The sequence below is a fragment of the Pleurodeles waltl genome, chromosome 5 (assembly GCF_031143425.1).
Source record: "Pleurodeles waltl isolate 20211129_DDA chromosome 5, aPleWal1.hap1.20221129, whole genome shotgun sequence".
Lineage (NCBI taxonomy): Eukaryota > Metazoa > Chordata > Amphibia > Caudata > Salamandridae > Pleurodeles > Pleurodeles waltl.
Window position 1 is genome coordinate 1,253,914,788 of NC_090444.1, and position 27,471 is coordinate 1,253,942,258.

At 48.3% G+C, this 27,471-nt stretch overlaps 1 protein-coding gene across 1 annotated transcript in view; it reads right to left on the reverse strand.

Moving 5' to 3' along the window:
* MDN1 (midasin AAA ATPase 1) overlaps positions 1-27,471 on the reverse strand; it is a 1,740,009-nt gene that overhangs the window by 838,107 nt on the left and 874,431 nt on the right. The window contains exon 40 of the mRNA XM_069235499.1: positions 22,777-22,965. Within this exon, the coding sequence (XP_069091600.1) occupies positions 22,777-22,965 (189 nt within the window). The remainder of the gene's footprint in view (positions 1-22,776; positions 22,966-27,471) is intronic.

Sequence of the window (27,471 nt, forward strand, 5' to 3'; positions counted from 1 at the left end):
TTATTTTTAGAACCACAAGTTCAAGATTTGAAGCAAATACATAAAATTCAAGGTACTCCACACAGGTAAGTTAGGAACTTTAAATTAGAGCAATAACATATACAGTTTAGCCAAAAATGGCAATAAGCTATTTTAAAAGTGGACACAGTGCAAAAATAAACAGTTCCTGGAGGAGGTAAGTAATGGTTAGTTTGTCAGGTAAGTAAAGCACCTACAAGTCTCAGTTCCTGGGCATAGGCAGCCCACCGTTGGGGGTTCAAGGCAACCCCAAAGTTACCACACCAGCAGCTCAGAGCCGGTCAGGCGCAGAGGTCAAAGAGGTGCACAAAACACCTAGGCGCCTATGGAGAACAGGGGTGCTCCGGTTCCAGTCTGCCAGCAGGTAAGTACCCACGTCCTCGGAGGGCACACCAGGGGGTTTTGTAGAGCACTATGGGGGACACAAGTAGGCATACAAAACATACCCTCAGCGGCACAGGGGCGGGCGGGTGGAGTGTGCAAAGCAGGTGTCGGGTTTTGTATTGGAGTCAATGGAGGGACCCGGGGATCACTCTAGCGGTGCAGGCAGGCCACAGGGGGGCTTCTTGGGCCAGCCACCGACTGGGCTAGGCAGAGGGTGGCCTGGGGGACACTCCTGCACTGAGGTTTGGTTCCTTCTGGTCCGGGGGGCTGCTGGTGCAGGGCTTTGGTCCAGGCGTCGGGTTCCTTGTTACAGGCAGTCGCGGTCAGGGGAAGCCTCTGGATTCTCTCTGCATGCGTCGCTGTGAGGGTCCAGGGGTCGTCTCGGGCTACTCACGGGGTCGCAGTCCCTGGGAGTCCTCCCTGTGGTGTTGGTTCTCTGGATCTCGAGCCAGAGGTGTCGGGTTCAGAGGGTGAAGTCTCACGCTTCCGTCGGGAAGAGTGAAGTCCTTAGAAGTTGGCAGAAAAGTTGCAATATTGTTGCTGTTGTTGAGTAGAGCTGCTGCTCACGGGAGTTTCTTGGTCCTTAGTTCAGGGCAGTCCTCTGAGGTGTCAGAGGTCGCTAGTCCGATGGATGCGTCGCTGTTGCAGTTTTTTGAGCCAGGAGACAGGCCGGTAGGGCTGGGACCAAAGCAGTTGTCGTCTCCATCATCTCTGCGGGGCTTTCAGGTCAGCAGTCCTTCTTGGTTCAGGTTGCAGGAATCTGATTTCCTGGATTCTGGGGTGCCCCTAAATACTAAATTTAGGGGTGTGTTTAGGTCTGGGGGGGCAGTAGCCAATGGCTACTGTCCTGGAGGGTGGCTACACTCTCTTTGTGCCTCCTCCCTGAGTGGTGGGTGACTCTTCCTTGTTTTTCTAATTATCTCCTCTCGCCTTGCCACCAAAAGTGGGGGCAGTGGCCGGAGGGGCAGGCATCTCCACCAGCTGGGATGCCCTGTGGCTCACCGTCAGTTGTTACAGTTCCTGCAGGGGGAGGTGAGAAGCACCTACACCCAGTAGAGACTTGGCCACAGAGTGACACAGGCACTCTCCCCATGTGGCCAGAAACTCGTCTGGTTGTGGCAGGCTGGCAGAAACTGGTCAGCCTAGCACTAGGAGTTGGACTGGTATTCAGGGGGGCATCTCTAAGATGCCCTCTGGGTGCATTTTACAATATATTCCACAATGGCATCAGTGTGTACTTATTGTGCTGAGAAATTTGATACCAAACTTCCCAGATTTCAGTGTAGCCATTGCAGAACTGTGGAGTTCGTGTTTGACAAACTCCCAGACCATATACTCTTCTGGCTACCCTTCACTTACAATGTCTAAGATTTGGCTTAGACACTGTAAAGGCATATTGCTCATGCAGCTATGCCCTCACCAGTGGTATAGTGCTCCCTGCCTTAGGGATCTAAGGCCAGCTAGCGGGGTGACCTACCTATGCCAGAGGCAGTGTTTTGTGGGCATGGCACCCTGAGAGGGGTACCACGTTGACTGTCTTTTTTAACTCATCAGCACACACAGGCTGCAATGCAGTGTGTATGCGCTTGGTGAGGGGTCCCCTAGAGTGGCATAATACATGCTACAGACCTTCAAGACCTTCCCTGGCCACAGGGCCCTTGGTAACATGGGTACCTTTTACACAGGTTAACTGTGTGCCAGGGTTGTGCCATAGTGGATACAATGGTACAGTTTTAGGGAAAGAACACTGGGGTTGGGGCCTGGTTAGCAGGGTTCAAGCCCACTTTCAAAGTTGGCATCAACACTAAGCAAAAAGTGTATGGGGGTAACCATGCCAACAGTGGCACTTTCCTACACCTGGTGTGCGACTTGGCCACGCCCCAATAAGGGCATTTATGAGGGCTTCACTGAACAGGAGGAGAGTTTCCAAAGGAGTGACTACTGGCTGAAGCACGGGTTCCTTACCATTGAATAGATGCCAAAGCAATACCATCCCCAGAGGTGGGACTGTGAACCAAGTTCATACTAGCAAGTCCTGCAAGACCAAATGGGCAAAGTGCCCATCCCTCCAGACCTGACTATCCAGGCAGTAGTATTTGGTAAACGTGTGCAGGGATGCCCATGTGGCTGCCTGGCAGATAACAAGGACTGGAACTTCCACATGCTAGCTAGTGATAACTGCTTTGGCTCGAGTAGAATGAGCATGAAACCTCTAGGGCGGTTTCTTCCTGGCCAGTGATTAGCAGGTAACTAAACAGAGTACGGCATCTGGAGATGGTCCGCTTCTGCACTGCCCGACCTTTCTTCGCATCAACATAATCAACAGAGTTGATCATGTATCCAGAACTCTTTTGTACTATCAAGGTAGACGCCAATGTTCTTTTTGGGCCCAGGTGCTGGCATCTCTCCTCTTTAGAGGGATGTGGGGGGTGCGTAAAAGTAGGCGAGATGATGGATTGACCTACATGAAAGGGTGTAACCACTTTTGGCACAATAGTGATCCTATTGCAAAGCATCACTTTGTAAGGATACACAGAAAGGTATGGAGGCTAAGATGACAAAGCCTGCAGCTCCCTCACTCTGTCGGCAGACGTAATGGCGACAAGGAAGGCAGTCTTCAAAGTAAAGGGACTGTGATGGCAATTGTAGAGAGGCTGGAAAGGAGCGCACATCAAAAGAGTCAAAACCAAATTCAAATCCCAATAGGGCATAATGAATGGGGAAGCAGGAAACATGTGTAAGACCTTTGAGGAACCTATAAACAATAGGAGAGTTAAAGAAGTTTCATCAGGCAACCTCATAAAAGCAGAAATTGCAGACCTTTGAGAGCACCCATAGCAGAGGCCTGCTGGCCAAAGAAAGTATAAACAGAATCTCAGAGAGAGGGGGCAGAATGGGGATCAACAGGCTTTTCTGTGCACTACGTCTCAGTTATTTTCCAATAACAGACATACACTGTTTTTGTGGAGGAATGCCTAGCTGCCAATATAAAGTTACAGATTTTAGGCCGAAGGTCAAAAGCTGCCAACTGTCCCTGCTCAATCTCCATGCAAGGCGACGTAAAGTGGAAAGGTTTGGGTGAAGAACCCTCCCCTGCTGCTGCGACAGATCCTCCGGAAGGGGCTGTTTAATCGTAGGATAGATGTACTAGCTCAACTGTTTGGGATACCAGACTCTTCATGACCAGTTCAGAACCACAAGAATTATCTGGGCCTAGTTGTTCTTGATCTTCTTCAGAACTCTGGGCAGAAGTTGTATGGCCGAAAGGTGTACAGGAGGCCTGCATTCCACTGCTGCCTTGGAAACTCTAACGCACAATATTGCTGTCACTGCGCCTTCTCTGCAGAGGCAAACAGATCTAACCAGGGCTCTCCCTCCTGCTCAAGGAGACCTTGCATGAATGGAGATGCCATTCGTGATCTGGTATACATTTTCGTCTGCTTTTCTCTGCTCTCGCATTCACAGAGCCCGCCAGATGGTAACTCCGTAAACTTTGCCTTGTGGACACCTTAACCCCCAAAGACTGGGATCCTTAGTTGAGCACTTACCTGCAAATTGTGTAGTTACATTTCATTCCCTAGGACTGCATTGCTTTCTATGAGAAATTGCACTGTCTACTTTTGAAACTGAAAAGTATTACTTGCCTATAAACTGTTCTACCTGCAAATTCTAAACAAAGTGCATTTGATACTTGAAAGGGATACATGCTTGAAACTGTTCTTACCTGCAACAAAGATTATTTTGGTTCTAGAAATGAAATAAAGTATATTTTTGATACAAAAACAATTGGTCTGGAGTTAGTCATTGAGTGTGTGCCTTATTTCTTGACTACGTGTCCAACACATGCTTAGCACTACCCTCTGGTAAGCTTAACTGCTCGACCACACTACTACAAAAGAGAGCATTAGCATTATCTACTTTAGCCTCTGAGGATCTACTGGACTCTGAGCACACAATACCTTACTTTGGTATAGTATATACAGAGCCTGCTTCCTATATCCCTGGTCACCGAAATCGGTGACAACCATAACCAAGTTCTAGTAAGGCCGAAGGGGAGCATCACAATCTGACAATGCATGTATCCTACATGACAGATGTCTGAGTGGCTTTTTGCAGGTTTATCACACTTTTTGCCCCCATTTTCACTACTAGGTACTGTTTTAATGGCTCTAAAATGCCCGAAGTCCAGTAAAACAGGACTCATGCTCTGACCCTTAAAATGTTGCATGTTTAATTGGCTTGTCCCCCAAATGGCATAGTCTAACTTACTTTTACGTCTCTAGTATATGGTACTCAGGGCCTGTATGTCAGAACACCCACAAGGGACTGCAGGACTTGCACTGGGGCACGGTAAAACATGGCTCCCAATCTGCCACTGTACACTGGAAGGGCACTTTTTTAACTGCTATCGCAATTTTGCCATTTAAGGTAATGGCCAAGCCCAAACCTCCCTTTTTAATATAACAAAGTCACCCATAATGTTGGCCTAACGAGGCCTTAATATGGGTGCTGTATATCCAAAAATGGAACATGTACTGTCACATGTTCCAGCAGTGAAAACCCTAAATTGTTGCTTTTAATGTGGCAAGGCTAGAAGCACCATTGACAAGTTTCACCTCAGTCCTGCTAACTTGGCAATGGAACTATTAAAATAGTTATTAGAAAATATCAAAAGTGCATCAAACTCAATTTAATTGTTAAATAGAATTTAATACCACGGGTTGGCAAAGTGCAACTTTAGAGTTTGCCACCTTAATTGCCGAAGGTTTGCAATGCCTGTTTACTGTTGTACTCTGGGTCTGTCAAGCAGACACCTTTCTGCCCACCTGGAGAGGTGTGCTGAGTTCTCCTAGGGAAGATAATAATAGAGGCCTGCCACCTCCCCAGGCAGGAAGTTGCATCCAAAAGACCAAAGGCGAGCTTCAATGATGAATTAGCCTTTGAAGGGCAAATGGTGACCACCTAAGGGAGAGGCTGCTCTGTTGTTCCGATAGACAGGTTGTCACTAGGGACAGGGAAGCGAAAGGAGTTGCCAAACCAGTTTACCAGGGGGCGTGTAGCACCCTTGGCAGCCTCACCTCTGGGTTGGGCTAGGGAGCGCCACATGCCAGGAGAGGGGTACTGCTGTATTGGAAGTGGGCAGAATGGTGTACCCTGGAATACCAAGAATCAACAATTTGCAGGAAGTGGTCATCAAGTGGGAGGAAACCTGGTAGATCATTTGCTCCCAACCGCATCCTAATTTGACGGTATTTTCTGAGCATAAAAAGGTCACACCTGGCTCCCCAAACTCAGATCTAGTCTGACCTTGAAGAAGCACACAGAAAGGACTATCCTGCTGCACGATGAAACCAGCAAAGAGGCTGACAATACTGAAGGAGAAGCGAACAACTTTGGAAAACAGAGGGGCAAATAATGCTGAAGATACTCAAAGAATGCTGTGGATAGGATGCAGTTAACGGGGGTCTTGCTATGACTGTCTCAGTCTGCAAAGGGGGTGGCGCAGTCCTAGTCACAGGATCAACATCCCTCCATGTCCTCTCGTTGCTGGCATACACCACCCACCACTTGACTGAAGTTTGCAGTGTCACAGGCCAATCCTTCCTGGATCTCTAACTCGTCCTCTTGGGGGTCCAAGCTGGACTCCGATGAGACACAGGATTAAATTTTGTCCATTTGCCCGTGATTCAAGACCAGCCAGAAGGACATATGCATACCCATTTTGCTTCAGTGTTCAGAAGAGAAATAACCCTGTAACTGACAGTTTCATGTGCAGGCCCCTTATTGGGTGCAACTTTGTGTGTCGGGCCGGGTCCCTAGTGGAGTGTGGTGATGGAATGAGGATTCGGGGCTACCCACCTGCTGCATCACCAACGCTCTTGAGTAGCCCTGGAAAAGATAACATTGATGGGGTAACTGTCTGGCAGGGGTTGGGAGACCTAATGAGCATGCCATGGCTTGGCTCTCCTTAAAATGATCTGACGTTAGCTTTTTCACCAAACAGGCAAGATACATCAAAATAAATACCCATAAGGGATGCCTTCAGGTCTCCAGAGGAACCCTTGGTTCACATTAATTTGTAGTGAGGGTGCACCAAACTAGCCTGGACCGCTCATCCCAACAATAAGTACTATCCACAACAGGTTGGATCTTGTGTTTCAATGCAACTTGAACATCCTGAATAGTTTGTGCCAACAAGGTCATAAATTCTTCCAGGACTACAGGAAAAATCTTACTAGCCATGTCCCAGAAATTAGTGCCTGTAGTGTCCTAACAGGCAAAGGGTACAAAAGTAGAGGAATTTCAATCTGTAAAGCAATGAGTGAGTTTCGGACGGCACTGATGAGGCACACAAAAACAAACTACGTGAGCAAGTCGGTCCAGCATCTAATATATGCTTGCGATGTCATGTCCAAATTAAGGTATTGCTGCAGAAACTGCATGGTGCCACTTGGTAGCAATGGAGACCAACTGTTTGGGAAGGAATATGTTAATTCCCCTGCAAGCATCCACTGGTAGCATGTAGTCTGCATAGATTCATAAACTTAGCATGCTCTTGTTGTCTAGTGTTAGCACTGGATATTTTCAACTTCTGACTCTAAAGACTTCTATGAAGAAAAACAAGGTATGGGAACTCCTCCTACAGCCTGTATTGCGCATGGTCAAAGGCTCCTTTGTTAAAAATGTTGGCCCATCTAGTGAATTTAGGATAAGATAAGTAGAATGACAGTAAAGAAGATGCAGGTAAAGTTTTGATAAGGGTGAGTCCTTTAGCACAGAGGGGTTTACGTCATCCATTAACATCCAGGGAGGAGAGCTGGTGCAAATGAATCTACGGCACTACACACTACAAACAGATGCTTACAGGGTAACATTCCATTCATAGCATGTGTTGCCCACAGATACATATACTTAGTATTGAATGTAAATCAGTGCTGGCCAAAAGGGGTGGTTATGAACTGTTGAAATTTATGTCTGAAAAAGTGTTTTAATACAGATTGACCTTAGCTAAGACATAAGCAGAGAATTGTTTTGTGAATGTACAAGGGTTATTCCATGCAGCTGCTCTACAGATATCTCTAGTGGAATGTTTCCTAGGAAAGCCACAGAGGCTCCCTTGTTAGGTGCTGAGTGAGCGCATGCAGCTGCAGGTAAGCAGTCGCTTAGCTTTGTGATAACAACTATGTATAGATGCTACTACCCATCTTGTGATTCCTGCATTAGAGATAAGTGAACCCTTTTGTGGCTTTGAAAAAGTAACAAAAAGTTGTGTTTTGCAAAAGGGTTTTGTTCTCTTGTTCTAGTACATTAGTGCTCTTTTAACACTGAGGGTGTGAAGAGCTCTTTCCCATACTGAGTCTGGTTTAGGAAAGAACACTGGTAGTTGAATGGTCTAGTGTACATGAAAAGCTGAAACCACTTAAGGAAAAAAAGGTTTTGTCCTTGGTACTAATTTACCTGGACAGATTTGGAAGAAAGGTTCTTCCAGAGTGAGCATGTGGAGTTCACTTATTCATCTAAGACATGGTGTAGCCACTAGGAACGCCACCTTCCATATGAAGAACTATAGATCACATGAATGTAGTGGCTCAACAGGTGGACCCATAAGCTTGGTAAGAACTATATTAAGGTTTTTTACTGGTGCTGGGAGGATGAAAGGGGGAATGACCCTTTTTAATGCAACCAAAAAGGCTTCCATCAACTGGAATTTTAAACAAAGACATGTGTTGCCTAATTTTGCATGTATGTAGCGAGTGCTACTATGTGTATTCTAACTGAGGTATATGCAAGGCCTGCTTGTTGTAAATGGAGCAGGTAACAAAGGTCTTGTACTGTGGGACAAAGTGGCTGGATTTGTTTTGACATGCAGTAGCATACAAACATTTTCCATTTGACTGCATAACATGCTCGTGTGGTAGGCTTGTTTTAGAATGGTCATACATTTTTGTAGAGGACGGAGGTATCCAAACAAAGAATTCAAAAATAAGATCACTAAATTCAGCTGCTTCTGCTTGGGATTGTGACACTTCCCTGCTCCTGAGACAGAAGCCAAGGCCAAAGCTGAAGTTTCACATGTGGCCTAACCGATAGTTGTAGAGGGTTGTGAACCATGCTTGTCATGCCCATGTTGGCGTTATTAGGATTAGACTGAGGGATGTTTGTGTAAGTATACCAAGCTGGTGCACTAAAAAGAATAACGTGCAGAGTTCAGTGGATGCCCAATTGGTTTGCAGAGGCAAAAGTAGATAGTACTAACTCTCTATTTTGTGGTAGTGTGGGTGAGCAGTTAGGCTTACAAGAGGGTACTGGTAAGCATGTGTTTTACTCACAAAGGCAATTAACTTCTTATATATATTTTGAAAACAGGAAATTCATTAAAGGTAAGCACGTTTTTAAGTATAAATACTTTTCACTTGCAAAAGTGGACAGTGCACATTTTGAGTTCTTTAAGGTTAACCTAACAGAGATAAACAAGTTCAGCAAACAAGTACTTTACAACGACTTGTGGGAACAATCTCTGAGACTGAAGGTAAGTAATGGGCAAAGGTCAGGACCACACCAACAGGTCACAACGGGCAGCAATTGGTCGGTCAGGTGCAGCGGTGTAGTACATCATCAGGTGCCCACTGTACTTCAATAGGGATTGGTTTCCTTGGAAAAAAGGCTGCAGGCTCTGGGTAGGAAGCCAGTTGGGGAAAACCAACCGGTAGGTAACAAACCTGGGGTACTGGGGGACATAGGTGCACCTTTGATCCTCTTCTCCAAGGTCCAGGAGTGAAGGATGCAGGGGTGTCCTTTGGTGTAGGGTTTCTTTGTCCAGGAGGACTCAATGCTGAGGGGTCCTGTGGTCTGAGGCTCCAGCTGTCATCATGGGGTGAAGGAGGCTGGCCCAGTATGCGGTAGACATCTAGTGTTAAATCTTATACTAGGTGCAGACAACCCTTATTAGATAGTGTTACAGTGTTAGTGTCTAGGTAGTGGTAGTGGTAGTTGTGGTGAGTAACCAAGACTTATCTAGAAGAAGTGGGACGCACTTGCAATATCACAGTAGTCACACAGTAACTTATCACACATGAAAGGTATCACAGTGCTGCAAAAGTAAAGGTACTTTATTACAGGAACACCAACCTAGATTAGTATAGGCAAACCTCCTTCTGGACGTAAGTACACATAAAATATACACAGGTAAGTATTAGGAAATAAAAAGGGCCCTATAGGGGGAGCCAAACCATATACTAAAAAAGTGAACGTGAAAATGGGTCACCCGCCAGATGATACGGAGTAGTTAGCCAAGAGCTGGGAGAGAGTGGAACCTCAAGAGTTAAGTATCTAGAAGACCCCCAGTGACCAGCAGAGCGGAGGTAAGTTGCGTGGTCGCCCCATAGTCTAACATAGGGATGGGTAAATGGAATATTGCATTAGCAGGACCAGACCGGTGGAACTCAAGGGTGGATTCTGGAATAAGGGGGCCTGCAAAAGAAGAGGACAGAGTCGAGTCCATGCAGGAGTGTCCAGGTGGGGAAGGAGGCAATGCCCACCCTTCTGTGGGTGAAGATCAGTGTCGACAGTGGTACATGAAGTCCAGTAGCTGCAGAGAAGTCCCTGAAGTTTCCTAGGATCTGTCACTGGATTGCAGACTGATCAATAGTCAGGAGGACTACCAACAAGCACAAGCAAATGCAACTGTTGGGAATTTGCATACCTAAAGAGGACCAGCAACGCCCTGGGGACTCAACCCTTACAGGGGAGTCCAGGCTGATCCTCAGAAGACAGGAGAGCCAGCAGAAGCCGTCAGAGACCCCACAAGCAACCCACTAGCAGCAGACACCATAAGCTGCAGCGAGCCCCAGGCAGCACACCTGAAGAGGAGTCCCACGTCCCCAGAGCAGCAGAGAGGAGACTGTCCTTGCACAGGCAGAGTGCTGTGCTGGGGTTACTCAGAGCCTGAAGAATCCACCGAGCATTAGTCAACAAGCCTTGGTTGCTGCAACAGTCGCGGTGCACAGGGGTTCTGTCTTGGAGGAAGAGGCAAGGGCTCACAGTCTAACAAGTTGGACAGAAGGCAGAGAGACACCAAGGCACCCCCCAGAACCAGTACCTGTGTTAAAGAATCTTCGCAGGTCCAGAGGACAGCAGATTCGAGCAGCCAGATGTCGTTGACTTAGGTGCCTGAGAATGCAGGAGAGCAACTCTTTCACTCAAAGGGAGATTCATTCTTGCTACTTTGATGAAACCAAAGTCTCGCCGACCCCAGAGAATGCACAGCTGTGGAAATGTTGCAAGTTGCTGACAGGAGCTTCAGAAACAATGTTGCAAGGAAAGTTCATCTCGGTGTTGCAGTCTTATTTGGTTCCTGTGAAGTCCAGCAGTGGTTCAGGGGGTCAGGGGAGGTGTTGCAGAGGAGTCCGGATGGAGTCTTGCATGCCGCATCAGGGGACCCACCCACAAGGAAATCCCTAAATAGCCCAAAAAGGGGCTTGGTCACTTTGCAAGGTGACCACCTATCTGTCACTGACGTCATCTGCTTAACCTGACCAGTCAGGTGTTTCCATCAGCCTCTGCACATCTTGTTTTCAGGATGGCAGAACCAAGTGGCCCCCTGGAGGAGCCCTGGCCATCACCCCAGAAATGGTGATGGACAGGGGAGGGGTCACTTTTTTTTTTCTTTGTGCAGTTTCGCGCCAGAGCAAGGACCGGGGGTTCCTGGATAGTGCAAACCGGATTATGCAAGGAGGGCACCAAATGTGCCCTTTAAAGCTAACCGGTGGTGTGGGGAGGCTACCCCTACCCAGCCTTGTAACATCTATTTCCAAGGGAGATGAGGTTGCACCTCTCTTTCATAGGAAATGTTTTGTTTCGCCTTCCCCTCCTCGAACTGGTCAAGCAGCAGGAGGGCATAATCATGTCTGAGGGGCTGCGGCAGCGTGGACTGCTCGCAGACCCTATAAGAGTTGTAGGAGCAATACTAGGGGGATCCTTCAAGGAGCCAACAGAGTGCATGGAATCCTGCCACCGATACCGATATCAGAATTGGACCATGATTCTGACATGTTTGATACCAAACATACCTAGGTTTGGGGTTACCATTATGTAGCTGGACCATAAGTAGTGACTTATGGCTAGTACATAGCTAAAATGGCTTCCCAACACTTATAAAGTCCAGGGAATTTGAAATGGAGTTTGTAGGGGCACCTCTGCTCCTGCATGGTGCCCCACACACAGGGACCTGCACCCTGTCCTTCGGGCGGGAAAGGCTTATCATAGGGGTGACATACATTGACCTGGTGTAGTGACCATCAGTGAACGGGGGCATGTAACTTTTCACGCAGGCTGCAAATGGCAGACGTGCAGACAGTTTGCATGGGCTCCCAAGGGGGTATAATACATGCTGCATCCCATGGGAGACCGCTGGTGTACCAATGCCGTGGGTACCGAAGTACCATATAATAGGAACATACAGGGGTACACTAGTATGCCAATTGTGAGGTGCAAAGGGAACCAAGACAACCACATTTAGAGGAGAGAGCACAACCACTTGGGTCCTGGTTAGCAGGATCCCTGTGGAAACAGTCTAAGCACACTGACAACAGGCAAAACGTGGGGGTAACCATGCCAGAAATGGACTCTAGCTCAGGGGAGCTGGAGGACTTTGTTGACACCCGAGGTTCACTTGAACTTAGGCCGTAAGCGACTGTTGCAGTGGTTGCTGCAGGTGTTGGGTTTCTCTCACCACAAAGGCTGCGGGAGAGGGGGCCTGCGTGCAGAGGCTGCAGACGGCTTCGGGTAGTAAAGGAGAGGTGAAACCACAATGGACAGGGATTCTGGGGAGCCTTGTTGGCACCAGAGGTCAACTCCAACGCAGGTCGGTGACAGCAGGTGCGGTGGTGACTTCAGGTGTCAGGTCTTTGTTGTTCCAGGGGCTGGGGAGGTCTTTCTTTAGAGCTTGGTGGGGAGCAGTTCTGCTGCTCACTGGAGTCTAGTGTTTTTCGAAAGCAGACAGCCCTCCTGGGTTTCTGGAGGAAGTTGAAAGATGAGTCATGCTTTGGTGCTGCAGAGTCCGTCAAGGACTGCAGACAGGTCAGCAGGGTTGGTACCATGTCAGATGCTTCTTTTGTCCTCTTCTGCCCGTGCAACGCTTGGGTGTCCTTGGGCTTTTTAGGTCATCAGGATCTGAGTTCTTGGGTTCAGAGGTGCCACCTACATACTCAATCATGCACTAATATCTCAACATGTAGGGATGCATCTGCTCTATTAGTTACCTGCAGGACTGGTGCTTTGAAGGGCTCACCCTGCAAACAATGGCTAGTGTTCCACCACTACAGGGAGCGATGGGTCGCTTGCCTAATCAAACCTTAATCTTGTAGATTCCCCTGGGCTCATGTGCAGAAGAGCATGTGGGACTACGGAGACACATGTAGCCAACATCCCTAAACTTGTGCAGGACTGGGAAATGCTTTGGCAGTGATGGTGGTCCACGGTTGTGCCTATGAACATTTGTACTTGTAAAGGGGGAAAGTGAGATTCTGTTGTATTGAACGTGAAGCCCAAATTGAATTTATGGTCGATTACCTTCTGAGTTTGCTGCAGACATTGCTGTTTGCTTGCACACTTCATCAGCCAGTCGTCTAGTAGATATGGAAACACGTGTGCCCCCTTTCTACGATGAGCTGCTACTACTGAGAGACATTTTTGGATATTCTTGATGCAGTAGTTACTCTAAATGGCATCACCATTAACTGGTAATGTTGTCTACTTACTTCAAAATTAAGATAGAATAGGCTGGATGTATTTAAATATAGAAATAGGCGTCTTCAAGATCTATGGCTGTCATGGAGTCTTGCTTTAGCAATGGTATTACTTTTTGGAGCATTACCATGTGGCAGTGCTCTGACAGAATGTACGTCTTGAGTTGCCCAAGGTCTAATATAGGTCTTCAAATACCGATTTTCTTTGGAAAGAGGAAGTACAGTGACTACACCCTGTGTCCGTTGTGTTTTATTGGGACCGGCTCTATGGGCCCTTTTGGAAGCAGTACTGGAGTCTCCTCTTGTGGGAGTGACAGATGCTCTGGACATACCTTATGCTTCAGGTGGGATATTGAGGAGTGGAAATGTGAGTCTGAGACAATATCCCTCTTTTGTGATAGAAAGGACCCACTGATCTGAAGTAATTTGTATGCAGTCTGCGTGGTAGTCCTGTAGCTGTTCACCGTCTGCTGTTAAGTTTGAAGGAGGGGGAGGCGTAGAGTCACTTTGTGGTGGAGGTGGTCCCTTTGGAAGTAGATTCACAAACTTGATCCCTATTGCCTTTGTATTGGGACTTTTAGTATGTCCCTCAGGTATACTGAGACTGATAGGAGATCTGCCATTTTTGAGCAGTGGCTGTCTGTGGAGGCGCTTGTTTTTGATGCCCCACTATACTCGCCTCTCCGAAACGAACTCCTTTGGTTTTATGTCATTAAGGCAACTCTAGCCTTTGTGGTATCGGTGTCTTCCTTAATTTTCTCTATCATTTAATCTACTTGTGGTCCAAAGAGATGTTCACCAACGAATGACACATTTAGCAGACTTTGCTGTACGTCAGGATTGAAGACAGAAACTCTAGGCCATGACTGGCGTCTGATTATGATGCTGGTGTTGACATTGCTTGCGCTAGCATCTGCTGCATCTGGGGCACATTGAATGGTGGCCTTAGATATTATCCTCCAATCCTCTGCATTTCTGCCCCTCTCTGCTTTTATTGGTCAGGGAGATGCAGGAGTAATTCTTATATCTTATCCCATTGTGACCTAGAGAGGAGACCTACTGAATTTGCTATCCTGAGGTGGTTGGCTGCTTTTGCTACCACACATTTCCCGCTGCATTGTACTTCTTGCCCTGTTGGTTATGGAGGGAAGCATTGTCAGTCCCCTGCAAATTGGCCAATTTTGTGGCAGTATGTACCACTGGAGAATCAGGAGGAACATGCCTCTTGGTATTTGTTGGATCAGATAGCAAAGGCTTATATTTTTAATGCAAATGTTTGGGTTAGGCCCCTTGATTTTACAGGCTGCTTGAAGATTTCGGCCATGGGCTTAAGCATGCCCTTTAACACTGGCAAGAATTGTACTGTATACTGCGATCTTTACAGCGATTCTACGAGGATATCATCCTCATCTTCTAGTGTGTGCATATCTGCCTTATGGCAGTGTGCAGCTCATAGCAGGACTTCGCCTTAAGTTTTTGTGTCATCTGGTGGGGAGGGTTTAGAGGGAGGTCAGTTATGTTATGGGTCTATATCATAGTTATCCCATGTATTTTAATGGTCATGGAAGTAAAGTAGCACCTTTCTTCCGTACTTACACCTTCTTTTTGCCTGGTGTCCGAGTGTTTAGACTGTAGTACACTGGGATCATGCTAACCAGAACACCAGTGTCAGTGTTCTCTCCCCTAAATTTATTTATAATCAATCAATCAGTAATTTGTTAAGCACGCTACTCACCTAGAAGGGTCTCAAGGTGCTGGGGGGAGAGGATGGGTGCTACTGATCGAAGAGACAAGTCTTGAGGCGCTTCCTGATGGTCAGCAGGTCCTGGGTCAGGCGTAGATTGACGGGGAGGGAGTTCCAGGTTTTGGCGGCAAGGTGGGAGAAGATCTGCTGCTGGTTGTGGTCCGGTGAATGCGGGGGGGCGGTTGCGTAAGCGAGGTTGGCGGAGCGGAGCTGGTGTGTTGGAATGTGGAAGTTGAGACGCTTGTTGAGGTAGGCAGGTACGGCATCGTAGAGAGCTTTGTGAGCGTGGATCAGGAGTTTGAAGACGATCGTTTTGTTGACGGGTAGCCAGTGGACGTCTCTGAGATGAGCTGAGATGTGTTCGTGGTGAGGGAGCCTGAGGATGAGTCTTGTTTAGGAGTTCTGGATGCGCTGGAGTTTCCTCTGGAGCTTGGCAGTTGTTCCGGTGTAGAGGGTGTTGCCGTAGTCCAGTCTGTTGCTGACGAGGGCGTGGGTGACCGTTTTTCTGGTTTCAATGGGGATCCATCTGAAGGTCTTGCGAAGCATGCGAAGGGTGTTAAAACATGGGGATGAGATGGCGTTGACTTGCTGGGTCATAGAGAGCGATGAGTCCAGTATGAAGCAGAGGTTGCATGCGTGGGTGGTGGGCGTTGGGGCAGACCCCAAAGTGGCAGGCCACCTGGAGTCGTCCCATGCTGATCTGTTGGAGCCAAAGATAATAATCTCGGTCTTCTCCGAGTTCAGTTTGAGGCGGCTTGCTTCCATCCAGTTGGCGATGGCATGAAGTCCGGTGTGGAGGTTCGTATTAGCGGTTGTGGGGTCCTTCGTGAGGGAGATGATGAGCTCAGTGTCGTCTACATAGGAGACGATGTTGAGGCTGTGGGATCGGACGATGTTGGCAAGCGGTGCCATGTAGACATTGAAGAGGGTGGGGCTGAGTGAGAATCCCTGGGGGACTCCGCAGATGGTCTTGGTGGCTTTAGACAGGAACGGGGGAGGCGGACTCTTTGGGTTCTTCCAGAGAGGAAGGATGTGAGCCAATCCAGGGCTCTGTGGCGGATTCTGGTGTTGTGGAGGCGTGTGTGAAGGGTGTGGTAACAGACAGTATCGAAGGCTGCGGAAAGGTCAAAGAGGATAAGGGCAACGGTTTCACCTTTGTCGAGCCTGCTCCTGTTGTCACTGGTGTAAGCAATAAGGGCGGTCTCGGTGCCGCGGTTCTTGCGGAAGTCAGACTAGGAGATATTGAGTAGGCCGTTGTCCGCCAAGAAGCGAGATAGTTGGATGTTGACTTACTGCTCAATTACCTTAGCACGGAAGGGGAGTAGGGAGATGGGCCGGTAGTTTTTGAGGTCTTCGGCGTGTTTCCAGCTCTCCAGGAAGATGGTGGTCTCGAAGGAGCTGTAGATGATGGTCCGTAGCTGGGGAGCGATGATTTGGCTGGCTTTACTGAAGATGTGGTGAGGGCAGGGGTCGGCGGGTGATACGGAGTGGATGGTTCTCATGGTCTTGGTGGTTTCCTCGTCGTTGGTGGGGGTCCAGGCACTCAGGATGTTTGTGTGGATGGGTGCATTGGCGTCGACCTTGGCAGTGGTGGTGGGGGACGGCGGTGCGAAGCTGCCATGGATATCTGGGATCTTGCGAAGAAAAAAAGTGTCGAGGGAGTCGCAGAGGTCTTGTGAGTGGAGGTGGTGAGCAGAGCAAGTCTTGGGGTTGGTGAGTTCCTTGATGATGCTGAAGAGCTCCTTGCTGTTTTGTGCGTTATTGTCAATTTGTTCTTTGTGGAAGGATCTTTTGGTGGTCCGGATGAGCTGGTGATGTTTGCAGATGGCGGATTTGAGGGTGGCATGGTTGCTTTCTGTTTGTTCTAGGCGTCAGATCTTCTTGGCTTTCCGGCATTCCCGTTTGGAGGCCTGAAGGTCTGCAGTGAACCAGGGAGCTTTTTTGTTGGCACGGTGTTGGTGGTTTTCATGAGTGGAGTGAGGGTGTTGGCACAGTCGTCGAGCCATTGCTTGAGGTTGAGGGAGGTGGAGTTGGGGTCGCTGGTGTTGGTTGGTAGGGCGTGGGCGAGGTTGGAGATCAATTGGTCCTTGGAGATCTTGTTCCACTTGCGGTGAGGGATCCAATGCTATTGGTGGTGGGTTTCTGGAAGGAAAAATTAACACAGCGGTGGTCGGTCCAGTGGAGTTCGGTGGTGTGAGTGAAGGTGACGTGGCTGCTGGAGGAGAAGATGGCGCCAAGTGTGTGGCCAGCTGAGTGGGTGGGCGTGCTGACAAGTTGCTTGAGGCTGGGGCTGGCAAGGTTGTCCAGTAGGGCTGAGGAGTTGCTGTCGCCGGTGTTCTCCAGGTGAAAATTCAGGTCGCCGAGGAGCATGTAGTCCGTGGAGGCGAGGGAGCGGATTGTGTCGGCGATGGCATCGAAGAATTGTGGGCGGGGGCCTGGGGTCTGGAGACGAGGGTTCCTCTCAGGGTGGTTTCAGCGTTGGCGTATATCTGGAAGTGCAGGTGTTCAGTGGTATATAGGGCGTTGTGGGTGTAGGTTGAGATCCTGATGGAGCTTCTGTAGACTATGGCGATTCCTCCTCCTGGTTTGTTGGTGCGGTCTCTTCTGGTGATTTTGTAGCCCTCAGCGATGGCTATGGCGATGTCTGGTTCCGATGAGGGGTTCATCCAGGTTTCGGTGAGGAAGGTGATGTCTGGGGAGGTTTATGTGAGCAGGTCCCAGAGTTAGACGGCGTGCTTGTGGACGGAGCGGGTGTTGAGGAGGATGCAGCTGAGGTGGTTGAGGTGGGTGGCGTTGTTGTGGTGCTTGGTGGCTTGAGGGCAGGTGAAGTGGCACATTCGGCATGAGAAGGGTCCGTGGGTGTGCCTATGGGAGGTCTGGATGCAGGCGGTGGGGTGGCCGGGATTGAGCGCAAGGAGTTCTATTGGGGTGTTGCGGCGTCTGGTGGCGTGGGAGGGGCAGGGGAATTGGCACTGGGCGCGGTCAAGGCGTGGAAGGGCTTGCCTCTGGCGCGCCCACTGCGCGGCCGCCATTAAGAAGGGGATGTGGGAGGGAAGAGCAGCTGGGAGGCGGTGGCAAATGGGGGCACGAGGGGGGGCGGGGATGCAGGGGACGCAGCGGCGGGACAGGGGAGAAGGAAGAGAACCAGCGAAGAGTTCGGAAACAGAAAAAGGCAATAAACAGAGTCAAAACAGGGAAGGCACAAGACAGTCTTACAAAAACCGAAAAGGGCATAAAAAACACTAAGACAAATTACAGGACACACACACAATACTTACAGCCAAACCACCAGACACCAGGGATGAGGAGCAGACGGGTGTCTGCGGGTGGTGGAGGGCCTCGAACTCACGACAGTAACGAGGGCGAGGTCGGGGCAAAGAGGCAGGCTGGTGAAGCTGCTCAGCTTGTCGAGTGATTCCTGGCCTTAAGGCAGGTCAGGGGTCACACTCAGCACCGCGCAGTGGGCGCCATTAGGAAGGGGAGGTGGGAGGGAGGAGCAGCAGGAAGGCGGTGGCAAATGGGGGCGCAAGAGAGGCGTGCTCACAGGGGACTCATCAGCGGGACCGGGAAGAAGGAAAAGAACCGGCGAAGAGGTCAGAAACAGAAAAAGGCAATAAACAGAGTCAAAACAGGGAAGGCACAAGACAGACTCTTACAAAAACAGAAAAAAGCACAGAAAACGGCACAAATAAACACTAAGACAAATTACAGGACAAACACACAATACCTTCGGCAAAACATGGATGAGGCGCGGGTGGCTGAGGGCCTCGAACTCGCGACAGTAGCAAAGGTGGGGTCGGGGCCACAGAGGCAGGCTGGTGGAGCTGCTCGGCGTGTCGAGTGATTCCTGGCCTTCAGGCAGGTCAGGGGTAATTTACACCACACAATTGGCATAATGGTACAACCATGTAAGTCCCTAGTATATGGTACCTGGGCACCCAGGACACTGGTACACCAGGAGTCCCCATGGGCAACAGCACGTACTGTGCCACCCCTGGGGGCCCATGCAAACTGACTACAGGCCTGCCATTGCATCCAGAGTTAAATGGTGCGTGCACCTTTCACTCCAGATCTACATCATGGTCACTGCATACTGACCCTTTAAGTCACTACTATGGTATGCTCTTTAGCCCAAGGGCAGGTGTCGAAGGCTGGCTCAGTTTATGGTGTACACCTTATGGTGTGGCACCCAATACGGAGTTCAGGCAACCCTTAGTTATAAGGTTTTGGTGACAGATAACCAAAGCTCTCTAGTAACAGCTGTGGAGAGCAGCTCCGGCTCAACAAGGAGGAGTGTAAAGCACTTACAATACCACAGTAGTCAGTCAGTGATTGTCACACAAAAAAGAACCACATCAGGTGTTGAAAAAATAAAGTATTCTTTATTACAACACTAAGACTATACTAACATTGGTATATCTCCACTTCGAGATATCAACACATAAAATATACACTTAGTAACAGATATGAAAAGCATAGGAATACATGAAGCACATGGGGGGGGAGGGGGTAGATCATATACTAAGAAAGTAGTATAAGAATGGAAGTGCCCAACCAAGTTAAGTGTGTTAGAATCCCAAGGGCTGGGGGAGTAAGGATTTACCAGAGATAAGTACTAAAAATCCCACAGGCGCCCGGGTGCAGAACTATTGAGCCAGGTGTCCCATAGGCTAACACAAGACTGCCGTGGTTGGATTTTTATGGATTCAGGACCCTTCCCGTGGCCCGGAGAAAGCCAGTTGGCCCAAAGAAGGATCAAGAGTGCCCCCACCGGGGATACCGAGAAGACCGGAGTACCTACACCAGGGAGCCTAGGTGCATAGGGGTGATGTGGCGTTAGAAACCCTTGTTGGAGTCAAAGGAAGCCTCAGTTGTCCAGCTGCTGTCACGACCCACAGACCAGGCAGGTGGAACCCAAAGGTGGATTGTGGACGTGAAGAACCTGAAAAAGAATGGCACACTGTCCAAACCACTCAGATGTCCAGGCGGAGTAGGTAGGAAATGCTTGGAGTTGCCACCGAGCTGTCCCATGTCGGTCACCGGATTACAGGAGGGTCAGTGGCCACCAAAAGTCTTGGCAAATGCAAATAATTGTTGCAAGGAAGACTGTGGATTTTTGAGGCCCAGCAAGGTCATCCTCCCTCCAAAATTGGGACCCATGTTATTTTATGCCTTTACTTACCTGTTGCCAAGTATAATTTTGTGTGACCATATCTCCGGTTAGGAGATATACTAAAGTTAGTTCTACAGTATGTGTTATAATTAATATTACATATTTTTTTTTAACACTGGTGAGGTTCTTTCCTGTGTATACATCACTGACTGATCTGTGTGCAACTGCTTTACACCCTCCTAGATAAGCCTTAGCTGCTCTCCCACAGCTACCCCTATGAGAGCTCTGGTTATCTAGAGCAGCCAACACTATCCTAAGGGTTGCTTGGACTCAGTACAGGGTGTCTCACCTATAGGTGTACCCTATGTACTGACCCAAGCTCCTATAGCCACTCTGAGGGTCTGAAAAATATGGTGCTTCACAGGTGTCAATATTATCTCCTGTGATATGCTTCCCAAAGGACTATGGTGTGGATGACCCCCACAGGTAAGGGGAGTGGTGTGCGGATTATTTATGAGAAGAGTGTAATTTGTTAGTGTTGGCAGCAGAGGAAGAATAGGTGATGAAGGACAGGGTAGAAGTAATGGTGGAGGAGGAGGGGAGGAGGTAGGAGTTAAAGACACAGTATGAGGTTAGTACCCCTGTCTGTTTTTTTGCTTGTGGGGTCTTTTGTGGCTCAGGCCCCATGATTATCTTTTTCTTACAGGGAGTGTGTGTTGGAGGTGCTTTTGTAACTACTCTTCCAGCGTACAGGTTAATATATAGAGTCTTTTGTTGACATCAAGTTTTTCTTGCAGTTTGGTAAGTATAGGCTCAACAGGTCTCTCTTTCGTCTCAGTGGTGTTCTTAGTTTCAGCACCAACAGTGGTTTTGGGCTGATACTTTGGGTGCCACAAGTGTTTTTCACACTGAGGTGTGCTTGGCATGTAGTGACGCCTTCGACAAGGATGGCTTTTTCGGTCCCAAAGGTGTAGCTTTTGGCTTAGAGGGCCTTGTAGGGTTTTCCAGCGTTAAGGTTTGCGCTTTGGATACCTGCACCAAAGCTGACTTCAACTTCTAGAACGTCAGTACCTTTGGTTTTTCAGTGCCTTTTGGAGATTGTATGGGTGAAAGGAAAGGTGTCTGCTCTCTTGCCTTATGCTGGACACCTCCAAGGACTGAGGGCAGTGGAGTTCCGAGAGCCATTGGATATGCTTTTGTGTGGGCATGGGAGGCTTTCGGCGTACCTTTTTGAGGTTGTAATCTCACACTCAGAGTCAGACCCATTCCTGTGGCTAACAAATAGGATGCACATGTCCATAGGGCCAAACCGGTGGGCTTCTGTTTCCCCCTCGATGTCCTCTTTGGTTTGGAGGTCAAGTGGTTGGTCAACAAAGTTATCAGGCGCATCTTCGGCTCAGTGGGCTTGCATAGTGGTATGGGCCCAGCGGAAGGCCCTACGTTGGAGAAGTGTCTTTTTCAACTGCAACACCAGACAAGCTTCACACAATATCTTGTGTTCTGGAGAGTGTTGATCATACCTGGGATATCTAGTGTGGCACTTCGGGCAGAAACTGAAGGGAGACCTTCCATCACTTTGTGTGGATCCAGTGGAAGATGATGGTAGTGAAGTTGGACGCCAAAGTAGAACCGGACCAGAGCCAAAGCTGGAGGAACGGAAAATGTGGAGAAAACCATTCTTTGGTTGTCTTTCAAGTGTTATCCGTCAAAGGGTTACAAATCGGAGTGCTGAAAAGGCCTTGTGGAAGGTTTTGAAGTTTTGGTCCCGGTGCTCCGAGATAGACATCCGAACCCAGCGTTGGCGAAAAAAAGTCTAACAATGAAGGCAATGGCCATGTGCAATATAGAAACTATAGGAGGAGTCATCATACCTCATGACTCAAAAGACTTCTAAGAAGAAAAACAAGCTGCGAACGTTCGAGCCCAACACTAGATGGTAAAAGTATGCTAAGCATATGTATCACAGTCAAAGCATGCTACGAATAAGCTTTTCCAGACCAGTAGGATGCCAAGAAAATATTCGTAAGGTGATGAATCTACAGAAAGATGTATTAATCAGAAACAAAGAATTTATTACACCGGATTTCAACATAAATTATGTATAGGTATCATTCTAACTGAAATGGAAGGCTTTAGTTGTATACAAAAAATGCAAACCTCTTAGTAGACTGTCCAATAAACAACACACACAAAATAAAACTTTATACTAGAATCAGACAGCTAATTTCAAAACATCAAAGAGCAAGAGAAATAAACCAGGGAAGCCCTCCAATGTACACCTATTTAATTCAGGATCAAGATTACACTTTATTAAGTAGTAGTTAATGAGCAGTGATGGACTCAGAGGCCTACAGAAGTTTTCCTGAAAAGAAACCAATTGAATTACGGCATCAGAAAGCTTTTTAAAGAAGCAATCATTCCAATTTATATGTGTAATCGGTTGTCAAGCAAGCCATCATTATATGCATAATTGATGTCTTATGCACCAATCATTTTGATCAACAAGGGCTATACACAGCCACTGCTGTGCTTCTTTAGAAGTATTGCATAACTCTACCTGCAGTTCTCACATTTGTGAAATGTTCTCCACAGCTCAGCAGTATTCTAGAGCTACATTAGCCCACACAAAACAACTTAAACCAGACTCACCATATGGACCGCTAACCAAGCTTTTTAATCAGCATCGAGAGAAAAAAAAATAGTTTGGCAATGAAATCTTATCACCGACTGCACATGCAAACTGCAATGGTAATAATTCTACAATCAGTCACCTTATTACGATCTTCCATTGTTCTCATTCTTTCACCGTAGACCAAAAACACATGTTGCCCTGGATCATAGAAACCAGGTGACTGATCAACCAATATGAGCTGACACCAGCGGAATAGATCACGTAGGTTAAATTCCCATGGGCCTCCTTTTTGACCCCACTTTCTTTCAACCATTACTTCTTGCTCGATCTGGAAAAAATAAATGTCACACAAAATGACATTCTTCAACATGAACATTTAGAAAGACTTCTTCAATTGTAAGTGCACAAATTATAATGCCCTAGTGACCATTTCGATTGTCTTTAAAAACATATCTACATTCAAGCCACGATTCTGGTGCAAAGCCTGAAAAGTAGATGGAGGTTGTAAAGAATTAGTGAGATCAGAGGAATACGTCTTTTTTACACACATTTCAACGTAAGTCTTCACACTTAATTCCTTCACTGCTTTCATAATAACCACCTGCATGGTTTAATTCCTGCCAACACATGTAGGGCACCATCAAAGGCCCAACAATCTCACATAAGTATGTGAATCTTGGAATTTGAATGAAAATCTAAGGCATGCCTCCCTGTAATGTTTCAAAGTTGTTGTCATGAATTAAACATAGTGCCATTTACAATAGGAAGAGTCATGTCAAAAGCAAGACCCTCACACTTTGCAGGAGTTTTGGAGAGGTGACACAAAGCTATCCATAGGCAACACCCACCCCTTTACAGGTACGTCAGTTAAAAAATAAAGCCGCACACTGCAGCAGGGAGTTACACTATAATGTTTGGTATGGTTGCCACTACACCCCTGATCGACTGCAATGTAGGTATCTTAATGTGTGCTTCCAATGTTGGGGAGGTTTGTGGTTACGTTCAGGGATGCCCCCAATATATGGTGCTGCTGCCCAAAAACACAACCCTTTTAGCAGTGCAGCCGACATACTATAGAGAATCCTGGGTTAATTACCTCATCACGTTTACCCCAGAGACAATGCTCTTTGGGACAAAAACCTATGACTTGCATCAATGATAAAAAATGATTGTCGTATGGCTGGAGTTGCAGTGCCTGGGGGCTGGTAAAGTAACAATAGCCCACAACTTGAACAAAGCAGTTCCTGATGCCCCATATCCAGCAGTTTCCCGGCTGGTCATGGAACAGTCGACTTTTAATATATATAGCACTCATTTATGGTTCAAGGCTCAATGAAGACCCTTCTATGAAAAGAAAAAAAAAAGAGAAGAGAAGAAACTTCAAAGCACTGTTATTCACCTCCACTTCTCTTGCGACCACCCTTCCCAACAAGTCCCTGGGCCTGTTTGACTACAGGAGAGAGTCACTCTACTGGGAAATGGAACAGGCTTGTTGACTAGAGGGATATCCCCAGTAGAAGGACCCTTAATTACCAGGCCTAAGTTGTGGCTAAGGATTATCCTCTACTGGGAGTGGGGGGAGGTTGGGGAGCGGGGAGAACATTGCAGTAACTAGGAGGAAAAGAAGGGGCTCACATTAAAATGTTTTAACTGTCTCTTATGTGCTTTTTTTAAATGCCGAATCTGTATGATAGGATCTGCAAATAATGTGTTACTGAGATGTGGCCATATGGGATGTTTGGTGTAATAGATAACTGTATCCTTTGTTTATGTTGCTTCAATAAAAGGTTTTACAGAAAAAACACACTCAGCTGTCTTGGGCACGCAGCGTCACCACAGATCAATATTTATGACAGTGTGCACTACTTTATTGAAACTTTACTATATCTTTAAGTCCAATCCACAAAACAAGGAGGTAGGTGTTTTTTTGTTTTTTTTCTCCAGGAATCTGCTGCTGAAGTATCCGCTAGAAAGCAAGTAACTAAAAGTAAGTAACATGTTTCCTTTGATGGTTGGAGGAGTGGGTGGAAGATGGAACTTAACATAATGCTCTCTAACCCGTCGTATTCAGCCAACATGCCCCCTGGAGCCCAAAAGGACTGTACAGGCTGCTGGGTGGATCGACAATAAACAGGCCTTAGGGATAACCTATAAACTTAGGGAACTGCTATTTAAAATGGCGGATCAGAACTACTAGGCCCAAGGAGTGAGCCATAGCATGGCTCCTTCCAAAACCAGGCAACACATGAACCTACTTTATCCTCAAGGTGTCATCAAATTCCATGTCCATAAGGGATGGCAGCACATCCGCAGAGAAACCTGGATCCCAAACAGAGGTGGTATGGTGGGCGAAAAGCAATGGATTGGGATGCGGCCCAAGTGACTGAGATTAATGCAAGCATTCCATCCATCATCACCATCATTTTTTTTTTTTGCGTGTGCACTTCTGGGCACACTCAGCACTTTGGGCGTGGGTGACTCCAGCAAACTCTGGGAGGTGCTTAACAAACTCAATCACAGGCCCCGTTAAGGTGCGAGGCCTTGAGTGGTGCTCAAGTTCTTTCACTTAATGCAAGGACCTGGACAGGGGCAGAGAAGTCAAACAACATTTTGACTTGTTCTTGCACTTGCTGGACTTACAAATTAATTTTGTAAAACTGTCCCAGGAGCAGCTCCACAAATGGTCTTAAGAACAGCTCGACACGACCGGGATTGAGAGTGTCACGGGGTCATCACATGGCAGAAAGCTTAAGAAAATGTTCCCTCTGCGCCTACAGGTTCATTCATGGTGCTTCCTTCATGGTGCAACAGTCCTCACAGGTCATAGACTCGTGGTCCCACTCCAAGCGCCACAAACAAACCAAAGATGGGTCAGTCTCAGACAACTGCCTCAGACAGGCACCACAGGGATTAAAAAACATTTTTTTTTGGTTGGGGAGGGAGAATAACTTCCCTCGCACACCAGGAGAGAGGATTCTAACTAAGTAAAAAAGTGATTGGGAGTAAGTCTTCCAGGTCTGCGCTGACTGGAGCAGAAAGAAAGTTACTGATGTTAGCACGCTGTAGCAGTGCATATATAGGCACCACACAAATTATTTGTAGTGCAGCTGACGACACTGGCACAGAGCCAAAGGACGCCACCTACAAGCGCACAGGGGTAGTGCCCAAAAATGTCCAGTTCTGATGGATACAACTACCTGTGGATTCCTCACCTCATGAATACTCCCATGGCGCCAGCATTCGACGGAAATCTTCTTACTAGTCTCTGCACGTCGACGAGGACGTCACTGTCTCGCACGCGACGCCGTCTGACGTCATACAGGCAATAAGAGGTCCTCGACGACGTGCAGACGTCAGTTCCCTTTTGTCCGTGCATTCGAAACGGTTATCTTCGAGGGAGCAACTGTTACTCTTGCGGTTACAGTGTATATCTTGCTGCGTACTCTTTCTCTGTGGAAATAATGTCGCAGAGAAAGTCTGGATTTAAGCCTTGTCGTGAGTGTGGAGGCAAGATGTCGGTGACGGATCCTCATTCCGATTGCCTTTGGTGTTTGAGCTCCGACCACGACGTCTCGACTTGTGATTCATGTCAGCACATGAATCCGAAGGCCCTTAAAGAACGTGAGGCGAAGCTGTTTATGGCCAAGTCAAAGGAGAAGCATCACAAGAAAAAGTCTTCTCCAAGACATCGGCGTCATCGAGACTCCCGGCGCCGTAGAGAATCTCGGCGTCATTCAAGGGAGGCTCGTTCCAGGTCTCCGGATCGGCGCCGAAGGACATGGGAGGTCAGCCCCACGGTGACGCCGCATCCTTCGACGCCGTTGCCCTCTCCGGCGTCTCCAACTTCGCCTGGACAGGCGTCGGTGATTGAGGTATTGGAGCCTCAAGTGTTTTCTCCGGCGCAGACGCCGAGGCCGGCGTCGGGGTCGCCTCCGAGTCAGGCACCCCAGTATCCGGCTTTTCCCACCTCTGGAGCCGATAGTTCCGCATTCTTGAATGCGATGTATGCCATCTTCCAACAGATGGCTCCAGGGGGTGCTCCGGCTGGGCCTTTGGCCTTTTCTTTGGGTGATCCTGCGCCTCTTCGGCCGGCACCCTTTATGCCCTTTCTCCCGTTTGGGAACGTGGGCTCGGCGCCAGTGTCGGCGCCGGTGGCCGCTCCGGTGGCTTCGGAGGGATTGGCCCCAGGGATTTCCATCCCGTCGACGTCCAGATTTCGGCCTGTGACTCCGGTGGGTCCATCCGTTTCAACTGCTCTTCAGTCGGCGCCGAAGTTACCTGTGGCGCCGGATGCGGCGTCGGTGGCTTCGGAAGATCGGCGCCGATCTCCGACTTCGGCGGAGGTATTGTCGACTCCGCGGATTGAGCAACGACTGCATTCAAGGAGGCGTGCTCTCCGGGTACTAGAAGAGCAGGAGTACCAACGAGCCCTAGAGGAAGGAGAGCTAGAGGACTCGGGTGATGGGCTGCGTGGACTGGAGTCGGCCAGTGGGCTGGACACTTCCCCTGAGTGGGACCTTTCGTCCCCGGGGGAATATACCGAGGAAGCTGCTTCCTTTCATACAGTGGTACGGAAGGCAGCTAGTTTTTTGGACCTGCCTTTGCCGGTGGTGGAGGCGAAACAAAACCTTTTGACAGAGGTGTTGCATCCGGCCTCAGCCGCGGCGGAGCCTCTATTACCTTTTAATGACGCTCTGCTGGATCCGGTTTTAGAGGTGTGGAAGAAGCCGGCATCTTCCCCAGCAGTTCACAGAGCCGTGGCCAGGAGGTATCGGACGGCTCCAACTGATCCTGGTTTCCTATCTAGGCACCCTACGCCGGAGAGCTTGGTTGT